Raw genomic sequence first — 12,600 nt, forward strand, 5'->3', positions numbered from 1 at the left:
CACTGGCATCGTCTGCTCCTGTGCCCAGGAAGCTACTGGTGATGACTGGTATTAATGACTGTTCCACATCAGCCAGGGGCTGAACTGCCACCCTGGGCAACTTTACCAAGACCACCTTAGATGCTATCTCCAAGACTTACAGCTGTAGGTCTTGGCCCCCGACCTCTGAAAAGAAACTGTATTCACCAAGTCTCCTTATCAGGAATTCATTGAGTATCTTGTGAAAACCCACAATAGAGTCTCCATTCTTACGACACAGGCTCAAGCTGTGGCTACCACATAAGGGAATTTATACAAGAAAAAACGAAATAAAGTGAATTAAGATTGAAAAAAAAATTAAGAGTCCAAAGAGTACCAAGGCTGTCATGACTGAGATGGGCCACGAGGTGGCAGCATGTGCACTTTGATAATCCTGATGATACCCTTCTAAAGAAGCAACAAGGATCTTCCCCACAGTCCAATTTCTCCATGACTCCTCTCCACTTCCTTGTCTTCTTCCCTGCTGTCTCCTGTGTTGCACAGCTTCTTAATTATAGAAAACAACCATCTAAACATAACCTTCCCTGTATTTAGTAAACAAACGTTTATCAGTCTCCCGTATGCAAAACGTATCTAGCAGATTAACAGAGCAGTGAGGGAGACAGACCAAAAGGCCTGTAATTACAATGCTGCCTGCAGTGTGGTGCTTGGGAAAGCCTATTATTTTCTACAAAGGGTTGTAGACTTCAAGGAGATTCCTATGAGGTGGAGTCAGCCAGCAGGAGGGTACCGAGATAGGACACCTCCGACTCTTAGGATGAGAGCTGGAATTTTAGTAGGAAGGGAAATGAGGACAATTGCTCATTCAACACGCAGGAGAGGTGGGAAGGCTGGAAAACGGTGGTCAGGGACAAGAAAGAGGATAGCAGCTTTGTGGGTTTGGAAGGTCAAGTTTCCCAGCAACCAGAGATTCTGAGAAGGGATGTCCCAGTAGAAATGTGTGAAGACTTGGAAGGTTTCGGCATAAGAGTTCAGAAGTCGGATGACTGAAGGGCCCTCCACATGGAGGCAGGAGCAGCCCAATGTGTGTGTAGGCGGGGCTGAGGTGGCCTTCCGGTGGCTACTCAGCAAAGACTTGGTGTGGATAGAGCACAGAGATTGCAGGACAAGGGTCTGAAAAGTCCTCCAGTCAAATGGGACCAAATCAAGTGGGACCAGGAAGCAAGTAGGCATCCCTGCCCTGCTATCTGACAAAATAGACTTCAAACTAAAGCTAATCAGAAGAGACAGAGGGACACTTCATTCTAATCAGGGGATCACTTAACCAAGAAGACATTACTATTGCAAACATACATGTACCAAACTCCGGTACACCCAATTTTGTAAAATTTACTACTGAATTTAAAGGCACGGATTAACATCAACCCAATAACAGTAGGTTATTTCAGTATCCCACTTTCTTTAATAGACAGATCTGGGGTAAATATTAACAGAGAAACATCAGAATTTAGTTGACACCTTACATCAAATTGACCTCACAGATGTCTAAAGAATACTTCACCCAATGCCAAATACACATTCCACTTAGCAACACGAGGAAGCTCTTCTAAAATAGACCACATCCATAGCAAATGAGGAAACGGAAATATTAATTTAAAAAATTTCCAGGTAGAAACTCTGAACTCTTAACCACAGCTACGTGAGCTGTCTGAGCCATGCGAGGCAGGAGAGGTCTCAGGACAAGGATTAGCACATACGGGGCTGAGGACAATGAGAAAAGCCTCTAAGAAAGTTGGTGGAGATGGGAAGGGGGTTGCTTTTCCTGATGACAGGTAGAGTCCAGGACAAACAGAAGTGCCAAGGAACCGCCCAAAGCAAGTAGTTCCTCCTTGTGTTCTGAGGGGGTGAGGGTTGCCAGTAAAGAAACAGGATGATTCAGCAACACAAGGGTTTCCTGCGTGTCACACCTGAGCTACATGCATGAGAGGAGACATGAGCAAGAACCTCTCCTCGAGAATCTGTAACCAACTATTAGACATATGCAAATATTCATGTAACTTTACTCCAAGAAAGCACATGCTGAGAGCCAGCGTGTTGTATGGAGGAGGAGATTATCTCCCAACGGGAAGACTAGAACAGCATTGAACTGAACCGTGAAAGTGGTAGGATTCCACACTGAGGGTTGAGGAAGGGCACTCCTGAGGTGAGGAGTGAGAGGTGGGTCTTCGGAATCCACAGTGAAAGGCAGTGAAAAGGAGCCTAGAGAAAGGTGGAGACTGTGTATAGATGGTTTGTGTGCTGGGCTATCACATCTTGGTTTCTGTGGACAACGGGAAGCAGTTATTCAACGCAGACCCATGCTGCCCACAGGGAAGCTGTAGAGAAACAGCTGTCATCAATCCTAAAATTCATATGGAAGCACAAAAGACCCCACAGAACCAAGCCAACCCTACTAGCTCTCATACCCTTCTCCCCAGGGTACGCGGAAGACCTAAGCAAGGTGAATGATGCTGAAGGGATCACAATACCTAACTTCAGAATTCCCTCCAGAGCCGAGACACAGTAGCTATAAAACCACCATGGTACTAACACAGAAGACGCCATAAGGCAGAACAGAAGTTCTATGGGCTGGGAAGATTGCTCAGTGGGTAGAGTGCTTGCCATTGAAAGCATGAGGACCTGAGTTCAGATTCTCAACATCACATAAAAATCCACATGTATCCACACATGTGTGCAATACCAGGACTAGGAAGGCTGAGACAGTCCTCAGGTCCCTCAGGTTCTCTGGCTGCCCAGCCTACCTGAAGACCCGGTCTCAAAACATAAGGTGAAGAGCTATAAAGAAAGACACCTGGTATCAAGCTCTGGCCAACACATATATACAGGTGCACACACACACACACTCACACACACTCACACGCACACACACACACTCACACGCACACGCACACACACACACACACACACAGTCCTCCATCAGAAAACATTTAGATCTGATAAACACTTCCAGTGAAGTTACAAGGTCTGCAATATACAAGATCATCATATAAAAATCAGTAGCTACTTTGTACGTACCAGTCATCAATTTTCTGAGAATGAAATTAGCAAAACTATCGCACTCACTATACCTCATAGAAAGGAGGAGTAAACCTAACAAAGAGGGTGAAAGCTCTCTACAGTGAAAGGGAAAAAAGGAAATAAAAGAAAAAGAAATAGAAGATGTCAAATAATAGAAAGAAATTCAATGTTCCTGAGTTGGCACAAATAAATTGTGCATATGGTTATATTACCAAAAGAGATTTACAATTCAGTGCAATTACCACCAAAAGCCCAATGACATTCTTTACAAAACTAGAAAAGAGAAAGCAAAGACCACAGACAGCCAAAGCAATCCTGGGCCTAAAGAAGGCTACTGAAGATGTCTTGATAGCAGACTCCAACTTACGCTACAGCTATAATGACAAGGATAGTATACAGTCACTGTCACTGGGACTGTAAACCTGTACAGTCATTATGAAAATCATCCTGAAGGTTTCTTAAAAGTTAAAAAATAGGGAAAAGTTTTAAAAAAGTACTACTATGTGACCCAGCTAGACCACTCCTGGGCACACACCCAAAGAAGTCCATATCTTACATAGAGACCTGCCCAACCATGTGTCTTGCTTCAGTCACAATAGCAAGGAAGTGGAAACAGCCTAGATTTCCATGAAGCAATAAAAGGATAATGAAAATATGGTACACCGTGGAGATTCTAGCTTTCAATGTTCCTACACATAGAGGCAGATGGCTACACATATAAATGTAGAGGTGAGGGTGTGGATGTGGGGAGAGGTCTAGAAGCTGGAAAAGGGACCATGCAAGGGGAAAGGAGGTGTTGAGGAATTAGAGAGAGGCTGTGGAACACGTGTGGCATGGAAGTGAACAGGAAGCTACTGAGAGCAGAAAGTACCAGGAGGACAAGGGTAGGGAAGATGGAGGAGAGGGTTAGTAAAGTCAGATTACAACTGAAAAGAAAACCTGATAATATACCAATGAAAAGTAAATTACATCAAATTTAAAAACATGATCTGGGAATGCCCCCATACACCTTCAGCCATCTGACTGACTCTCTTTGTAGACCAGGCTGGCCTCGAACTCACAGAGATCTGTCTGCCCCTCCTCCCAAATGCTGATATAAAAGGCATGTGCCACACCTGGCAATGTCTTTCTGACTGACTCTCAACAGAGTAACAGTACCCCGATATTGAGGGCAAAAGACAGCCTTTTTAACAGCAGCACCAGGAAAATCAGACAGCACGTGCAGAGACTGAAACAGGCTAGGATAAGGTTCACTTGGTAGAGTGCTTGGCTTGCACTCATGAAGCCCTATCCCCAGCCTCACATAAGCTCGGTGTAGTGGCGCGTGCCTGTGATACCAGATCTTGAGATGTAGAGTCATGGGAATCAGATGTTCAAGACCATCCTCAGCTACACAATAAGTTTAAGGACAGCCTGGGTTGTGTGAGATATTTCTCAAGCAAACAACACCAAAGACAGAAATTAGATCCCTCTCTTTAACGTTTTATACATATCAGCTCAAACATTAATCAAATGCCTTAATGTAATAGAATACCAACAGCTGAGGGAATACCAGTGAGGTTACATTGAATTAATATGCTCCTGAGCAGCAAAGGGTACAGGAGTGAAATAGTAACCTGCATAATGAAACAGAACATTCGCCAGATATTCATCTAATGGGAGATGTACCAAAAAAAAAAGTGGAACCAGCAGCTATCAAAAGAATGGGCAATCCAGTCAGAAACTGGGAAAATTCACTGACCAGACATTTTTACAGTGAGCAAGTACAAACAGCCAATAACTGTATGACAGATATTCACACCACTACACATTTCAGAAATGTAAATCAAAACTCATAATTCCATCTCACCCCAATCACAGTAGATACCATCAGGAAAACAAGCAACAGCCAGGCATGGTGGCGCACACCTTTAATCCCAGCACTCTGGAGGCAGAGGCAGGTGGGTCTGAGTGAGTTCAAGGCCAGCCTGATCCACATAGCAAGCTCCAGGTCAGCCAAAAAGCTACAGAGTAAAACCCTGTCTCAGAGAGAGAGAGAGAGAGAGAGAGAGAGAGAGAGAGAGAGAGAGAGAGAGAGAGAGAGAGAGAGAGAGAGAGAGAGAGAGAGAGAGAGAGAGAGAGAGAGAGAGAAATGCTGGAATGAATATGAACAAAAGGAAACCTGCTGGGAATGTAACTTAATTCAGTCGCTATGGAAATCAGCATGGAGGTTCTTCGTAAAGCTACCATCTAGCTCAGCCTTGCTGTTCCTGCTATATAGCCAAAGGAATGAAAGCTATACAATAGACATGAACCTGCACATCTATGTTCATTGTGGAACTATTCATCATAGCCAAGATATACAAGAAAGCTGGGTGCCCATCAATGGCTAGATGGATAAAGAAAAAGTGTTATATATACACAAGCAAGTTTTATTCTACCATAAAGAAGTAATTGCACCATTTGCAAGAAAAATGGCTGGAACTAGAGATTATCATGTTAAATAAACTAGACTCACAAGACAAGCATTCCATGTCTTGCTCATATGTGAAAATTTAGGGTAAGAGAAGCAGGACACAAAAGCAAAGTGAGGAGCTGTGGTTGGAACACCTGCTGCTGCCCAGCCCGCTGCCCCTGGCAGGCTTCTAAAGACACCGCTTTCTGACTCAAGGTCTAAAGGATGATTAACCACTGCCCCCACACCAGAATATGAAAGAGGACTATCAGAAAGGTAGGAGAGACAAGGAATAGAAAGGGGGGATAAGATGAGGGAATAGAGGGAATTTTTTATCAAAGTACATTATATGCATGTATGAAAATGTTAAAATGAAACCCTTTGCTTTACATAATTAATATAGGCCAATACTCATTTTTAAAACAGCTGTCTTCTAGGATGTAAGTTCCTAGAGGACATGAATGACAGCTGGGAATTCATTGCTTTGTGCAGCTAATATATCTTAATGATCATTTTCAAAACAAGCATCTTCTAGGAATGAACCCTGGAGGCATGATTTGGAAGAGTGATGCTGAGACCCACTGGAGTCGCATCTGTACTGAAGATAGATCCTCACTTGGATGCAAAAGGGGAATGTAGCAGTAAATATCCTTAAACAAGGCCTGGGGTATCTGAGTTCAGTCCCTGCTAAGTCATACACCAGCTAAAAAAGATCTTGCTCAGGTCCCCTTCTAGACATCAGATTCAAGCACAGCAGGAGAGAGTTCTCACCTCTGAGGATCCTCCTACTACTAATTCCACTCAAGAACTCCATGACAACCCCTCACCCTTCCCAAAGGAACCAGGGAAACTCAGAAGACTCAGCCATAAACTCAGGGGAACAGAGTGTCCACATAGCAAACAAAGACAGAATGAGATGACTCCTAGGGATCTCCTGACACCTTTGCATATTACAAGTCAGGACAGGGAAACAAAGGGTATCAGAGGTGTGGCAAGCAGGCTGTCTTGCTTAAAATGGGGGTGAGGTTGAATGGAAAGGAAGTGGGCCAATAAACTAGCTTCCTCCCAAATAAGCTCCAAGCCTAGGACTGGGAATTAAAAAAAAAAAAAAAAGAGTTGTATTTCCTGCTCCTCCCCAGCTCCCTCACTGGCAGGGTTACCACACTGCTCACCTGTGAAGCAATCTTTCCCAGGGACAACCACGAGTCTAGCAAGGGACAGCCTATAAATGCTGGGCTTCACTGCTCCTGCCAGACTCTGTAGCTCTTTAGCTTTGGTAAGTGAGCTTCATATTCTCTGGAGAGGAGCCCGCCTGATGGATCGTTCATCCCTTCCCTTGGCCAACTTTCTTCTAAGTCCTTCTCTGGAAGCCCTCCCTGGTTGGCCCTGTCCATTTTACAGCTTCCTTCCCTTTTTCTAGGAGTGTTGTGTTACAAAATATTTTGCTTTTACATTCCATACTACTCTTTTCATTTTGTGTTTCCCCTCCCTTTCCTGCCTGGCAATGGCCGGAGACCAAGGCCGGGAAACTCAGGACCCTATCCTTCCATTTGTAACCTTTGTTTTCCCTGTTTTCAAAGAGAAACAAGAAGATGGCCACCAAAACACCATCTCTGCTGGAGCGCAGCATAGAAACCATCATCAACATCTTCCACAAGTACTCTGTGGAGGGAGGACACCCAGATACTCTGAGCCAGGGTGAATTCAAAAAGCTGGTGAAAACCGATCTGGCAAACTTTCTGAAGGTGAGGCTTGGTTAGTAAGGGAGAAGGGTGCAGTCTGTAGCAGTCGGGGGGACAACCCCAGAACCTTCCATCAGACTGTAAGGGCTGACTACAGTCTCTGTCACTAGAGGTACTCAAAGTTAGACATGAGTCAGGAATTTGTTCAGTTGAACACCTGCAATGTGTGGTGCTCTGTTCTGGGCAGATGGGTGTAGAGATAAATCAGGACTCCATTTTCCCAGTGGTGGCGACACATAGGCAAATACAATAGCCTAGAAGTCAAAAAGAACTTAAGAGTTCTGTGGGTAGTCTGTGCTGGGTTCAGCAGGGTTGGGTGATTGTATGTGGTTTAAAAAATAAAAAGGACCCCCCCTTTGAGTAGGTAACACTTTAGCAACTGAAAAGAGGAGGGAGTCGGTATGTACGTGTGTCAGACTCAGAGAAAATCTTTATTTTTGTATAACTTTTCCCCAGGGAAGTGAGGAACCTGACCATATTATAGCCAGCCTTGTGGGTCCCCTGCCCTCTTGGGACCAAGGAAAATGGAGCATAGTCATCGTGGGAGGTATTAGGGACACAGACATCTCCCCATTAGTGGGCATAGCAGGCAGGCCAGGCACTGATTCAGGATAGACTGGGGGTGCTCATGAAGCTAGCTTGGCGGGTGTCTTCTCTGTGATCCGTCCATGGATTCTACCTTGACATCCTCGCCAGAAGCAGAGGGATGAGCCAATGGAAACGGGGCCGGCGAACATGGGGCATTTTCTTTTTAAATTATGACCTAATGGAGGGAGGGTGCATTGTGGGCCAGTCAGTGTTCCAGCTGATGCACTGGCTGTCAAACTTAAACTTTCCTCTTTGTCTGAGTCTTCCCCCACACTTTATCACACCCTTTGGGATCAATAGAACGTGGCTTTCCCTTTAAGATCCCATGGCTTCCTGGGTGCCTCCTCCACTAAGTAGCCTAAATTAGCTTTGCCAACTAGTTGCCTGCAAGGAAAGGACTAAGAGGTTGAGAAGAGCTGGGGGTACATAATCCTCTCCTCCCAGCTTCTACAACCGTTTCCATTTCTATCTGTTATAAGGATGAGTGAGGGATATTTCTAGACTTACTAATTGCTTAACCTTCTATACAGCAGAGTCCTAGTGTCCGAGGATGTCTAGGGAACAAATTAGAAAGTGTTTAGTAGATGCTTAGCATCTGTTCCATCATGAACACTAAATACATTGTTTTTATTTTTAAATCTAACCCGGGGGCAAGGTTTTCCTACGTGTTTGCCATACAGTCACTCACTGTGTTCCAGGGTCCTCTTCCGTGACTACACTCAGCCCTAACAGTCTCCTCTATTTCGCTACAGAAGGAGAAAAGGAAGGACGAACTCATAAATGACATCATGGAGGACCTGGACACAGACCTGAACAAGCAGCTGAGCTTTGAGGAGTTTGTGATCCTGATGGCAAAGATGGTCCATGCCACCCATGAGAAGATGCACGAACATAACTCACGTGGGCATAACCACAGCCACGGTTCAGGCCTTGGGAAGTAATTAGGAGATCAGCCACTTTGCATCTGCCCAACCAAGGCGAAAGGAAATGTTACCAAATGGCCTTGGTTGTGGGGCTGGGAAATGATTAAAAAAAAATAAAGTCTTTATCCATCCAAGTGCTCTGTATGTTGTTTCTGTGTCCTTCCCAGGCGTCTGAGTGCTAAACAGCCCTGCCCTTGTCTGAAGCTCAAGGCCTCCATTAGGTCATAATTTTAAGATAGATAGATAGATAGATAGATAGATAGATAGATAGATAGATAGATAGATAGATAAAGGGGCCAGCAGCCTGTGTCAGTTCTGAACCCATAAGCCTTACCCCCCTCACTATGTCTCTATATTTGATGTTAGGCCTTACTTCTCAGATCACAGCACCCCTATCCAGTTTGTCAACATGGCCCTCGTCACTGCAGAGATCAAAAATATCTGGTCCCTTCCCAGACACCTTCCTACATTGGCATTGTGCAGTCTTACTTCTCTTATTGCTGTATTCTCTCTCTCTCTCTCTCTCTCTCTCTCTCTCTCTCTCTCTCTCTCTCTCTCTCTCTCTCTCTCTCCTGATTCCCTTCTCCCTTCTCCCTTCTCCCTCCTCCCTCCTCCCTCCTTCCTCCTTCCTCCTTCCTCTTCCCCTTCCCCTTCCCCTTAGGAAAGTCTTCCCAAAATGGACCTAAGCTGTTCCATGTCTGGGGAGGTGTTCTGAGTACGGATATCTGGAGAACAGGCACGTACTAACTCTTTACTGGATACAAGAGGGCAGGCAACCCTCCCAATAGACACAGAATCCTAAATGTGTGTGCTGGTGGGTCACTGTGATCCTCACATGGATGGAAGTGGCAATTACCACCAAGTCCACCACAGCTGCAGCAGAATGGTGGGGTGAAAATACTCACTTGCCAGTGAAGGGGACCAGCTCCCACCTGACTCTGCATTTCAAACTCCCTGGGTCCTATAGAGAGCGTGGACTTGGTCCACAGAGCCTGTGGAGCCTGAGAACTGAAATTATAAACTACAAGGACCAGGTAATGTCCACAGGATGGAAGAAGCTCTTCCTGTCCCTAGTCAGTGGCCAAGAGCTCAGCCCAGCAAGGACATTTGCTCTACTTTGTGAGTTCTGTCCCACCTCCCTGGAGGCTGCTGTCACTGCCCCTACTCCATGCAGCCTCTGCATTCCCATCTAAGAGACATGGTCTTGGTTGTGGCTAAACAAGAAAGGTAGGAAAAACCTAGAACCGTAAGAAGCTGGAAGCAGAGGTTCACACACGGAGGAGGCAGAGCCATTGTGGCAAGTGGCTAGTTGGGGCAGCTGTGAGGCCACACGGACTGCTTAGAGACTTGGCCTCTGGTGAAGGGCAGAGAGGATAAACATTCCTAAGTGTCGAGAGCACTTTTTCCTTGTCTCATGTCTCTGTGAACCCTGAGTGTAGGTGGCCACTCTAGAACCCAAGCAAGTACCTCAGAGCAACCCGGTTTCACAGAGTCCCATAGGATTTTCTGTAAATAGCTAAAGAGAGGCAGTCATGGTGACTGAGCCCCCTCCTTCCCGTTAAGAAAAAAACTGGCCTATTTAGTATAGGGAAAGGTCTCCTCTCAGATCTAGATGCATTATCACAAGTGTTACTGTTGCCAACACAAAACCACAGCTCTCCTCTCAAAGGGTATAAGAGACAGCTTGTTTTGGAGTCATGTTGGGTGACCATGGCTGGGAACACAGACATGGGCTACTCAAAATTCCGTGTTCCAAAGTGGAAGGAGATCCCTGGAGTTTTAGTTTTACAAAACAAAGGAAGTCATAAACTGTCATGTCTGAATCTGATCTAGGTCCCATGTGAATCAAGGAAGTCTCTAGAATTTTGGAAAGAAGTTAATTTCCTTATCCATTCACTATTTTGGCCACTTGTTCTCTCAGGATGCCTTAATCGGACACTCACTGAGTGCTAAATACTCCAGACTACTCCTAAGAGCCACTGCAGTGAGCAAGGCTTGGCCAGGAGCCCCAAGGCAGAGTAAACAGGTCCTTGGGTGATTCTAATATGAAAAGGGAGTGTCAAGGGATATGACACTAGGTGGAACCTTGAGGCTAGAATGGTACCCATCTGTAGAGTTGCCCCCCCCCCGCCCCAAGAGGAGGTGGCTCTTCTCCTGTATCAGAATTTGCTGATACATCTGCCACTCCCCTTAAAATACTGAACTGCAACCTGAGATGCTCAGCCTTAGCTGGTGAAGTGCACTCGAATGTATCTGAGGACTGTTTTCACATTTCCTTTTCCTTTTTCCTGCCTTCTTTCTAAAAGAAAAGAATAGTATCTTGCTATGTAACCCAGGCTAGCCTCAAACTTGCTGTGGCCCTCCTGCCTTAGCTTCCTGAGCACTGGGATTTGTACATTTAAGCCACCAAGCCTAGCTAAGAGGAAAGAGAACCAAAATGCATTGAAGCTGAGACTGCAGACATCTCAGAACAGACACAAAAATGCTTCAGAAAAAGGCCTGGGTGTGGCAGGTACAAGGCTTTGTAGGAATGCGTAGGAAGCAAGGTGAAAACTACAGGAACAAGCAAGACAGATTGGGAGCCAAGAAGCTCATCTTCAATTGGGAGAGCAAAGGGCAGACACAGCAAAGGTTGCAGGAAAGGAAATATAGCATCATATTTGTGCTTTGTAAATGCCAATCCAAGGTTTATGCAATAGACTAGGGACAAAAAAGGAGGCCACGGGCACATAGCCTGTTAGAAGGCAGAGCCAACAGCACCTTAGTCTAGCTGAGAGCTTGATAGAGTCTGTGGTGGTGCCACTCCAAAAATGCCTATTTGGTTAGAATAGAGAAGGCACCACGTGAAGTCCCTGCTGTACTGAGCCTGTAAATGACAGCAATGACAGTAAAGAGACACTGGTGTCTCTCAGCAGACTTTGGGGCTACAGAGACGATACACCCCAAAATGGGAAGTTTCCCAGGAATCCCATACTGGGAATGGGAAACGGTCCAAGCCACAGGGGGACTTTGTGTCTAGAAAAGAGGTTTATAACAACTTGTCAAACTGCCTTACAGAATGAGACTGGAGCCCCGGGCGTGACTACATGGAGACCTGTACCACTGGGATGCATGCATCATCCTCCCTTTATGTAAATGTTAATCTCACTTCAGGGCCCAGAGCACGGGCTTGGCATTTGCTGGGCCCCTTTATCCCTCTTTACAGTGTGGCCACATTGAACAAATCTCTTGCTGCTTTCCAATATCAACTTGACCCTTTTAGTTGGTTTATCGAGAAAGGGTAGCAGGACCTGGCTCAGGCTAGGATTATAACCCTAAATTTGATACCCTGGATAAATAAATTATTGTAATTTTGTCCTGTTTGCCAAGACCTTGCTGGGAAGAGGCCTCTGTTGTGAGCAGTTCAGTGAGGCAATCTTACACAACCCCAGAACCCAACCTCAGAGCCCTGCTCACCTCACCTTCCGGAGTTGCCTAAAATTATATTTTAGAAAGTGCTGTGTTATGAATTTTGACATTCCAATTGCCAAGACAATAGCAGGAATGATGTAACTGTTGCTCAAGTTTCTTAGGTTAGTGTTTGTCTCAAGACCAGGTAGGCTTCAAGATACGCCCTCAAGAGATAGAGAAATGGACCTCAGGAGCCGAAACCACAGGCCTCTCACGGGGTTTTCTCTATGCTGCATGTTCTCCAGTGTCTGCCTTCACAACTGAAAACTGCAGGTGCAGACCTTACAGTTGGACAGGGGTGGGTACGGGCAAGGGTACAGGATCCCCATGGTCCATAGCTTAGGGAAGACCCACCTTAGTGTCAATCTCTTCCTCTCCCTTCTCTCTCTCTCTCTCTCTCTCTCTC

The 12,600-nt window shown here is 45.5% G+C and overlaps 1 protein-coding gene across 1 annotated transcript; it reads left to right on the forward strand.

Moving 5' to 3' along the window:
* Positions 1 to 6,609: 6,609 nt before the first annotated feature.
* On the forward strand, positions 6,610 to 8,878 carry S100a9 (S100 calcium binding protein A9). The gene is made up of 3 exons (XM_005080242.4): positions 6,610 to 6,767; positions 7,072 to 7,236; positions 8,574 to 8,878. The coding sequence occupies exons 1-3, from the start codon at positions 6,720 to 6,722 to the stop codon at positions 8,760 to 8,762; spliced, it is 402 nt and encodes a 133-aa protein (XP_005080299.2). The 5' UTR covers positions 6,610 to 6,719; the 3' UTR covers positions 8,763 to 8,878.
* Positions 8,879 to 12,600: the final 3,722 nt, after the last annotated feature.

This window comes from Mesocricetus auratus, unplaced genomic scaffold, assembly GCF_017639785.1.
Source record: "Mesocricetus auratus isolate SY011 unplaced genomic scaffold, BCM_Maur_2.0 Super-Scaffold_100009, whole genome shotgun sequence".
NCBI lineage: Eukaryota > Metazoa > Chordata > Mammalia > Rodentia > Cricetidae > Mesocricetus > Mesocricetus auratus.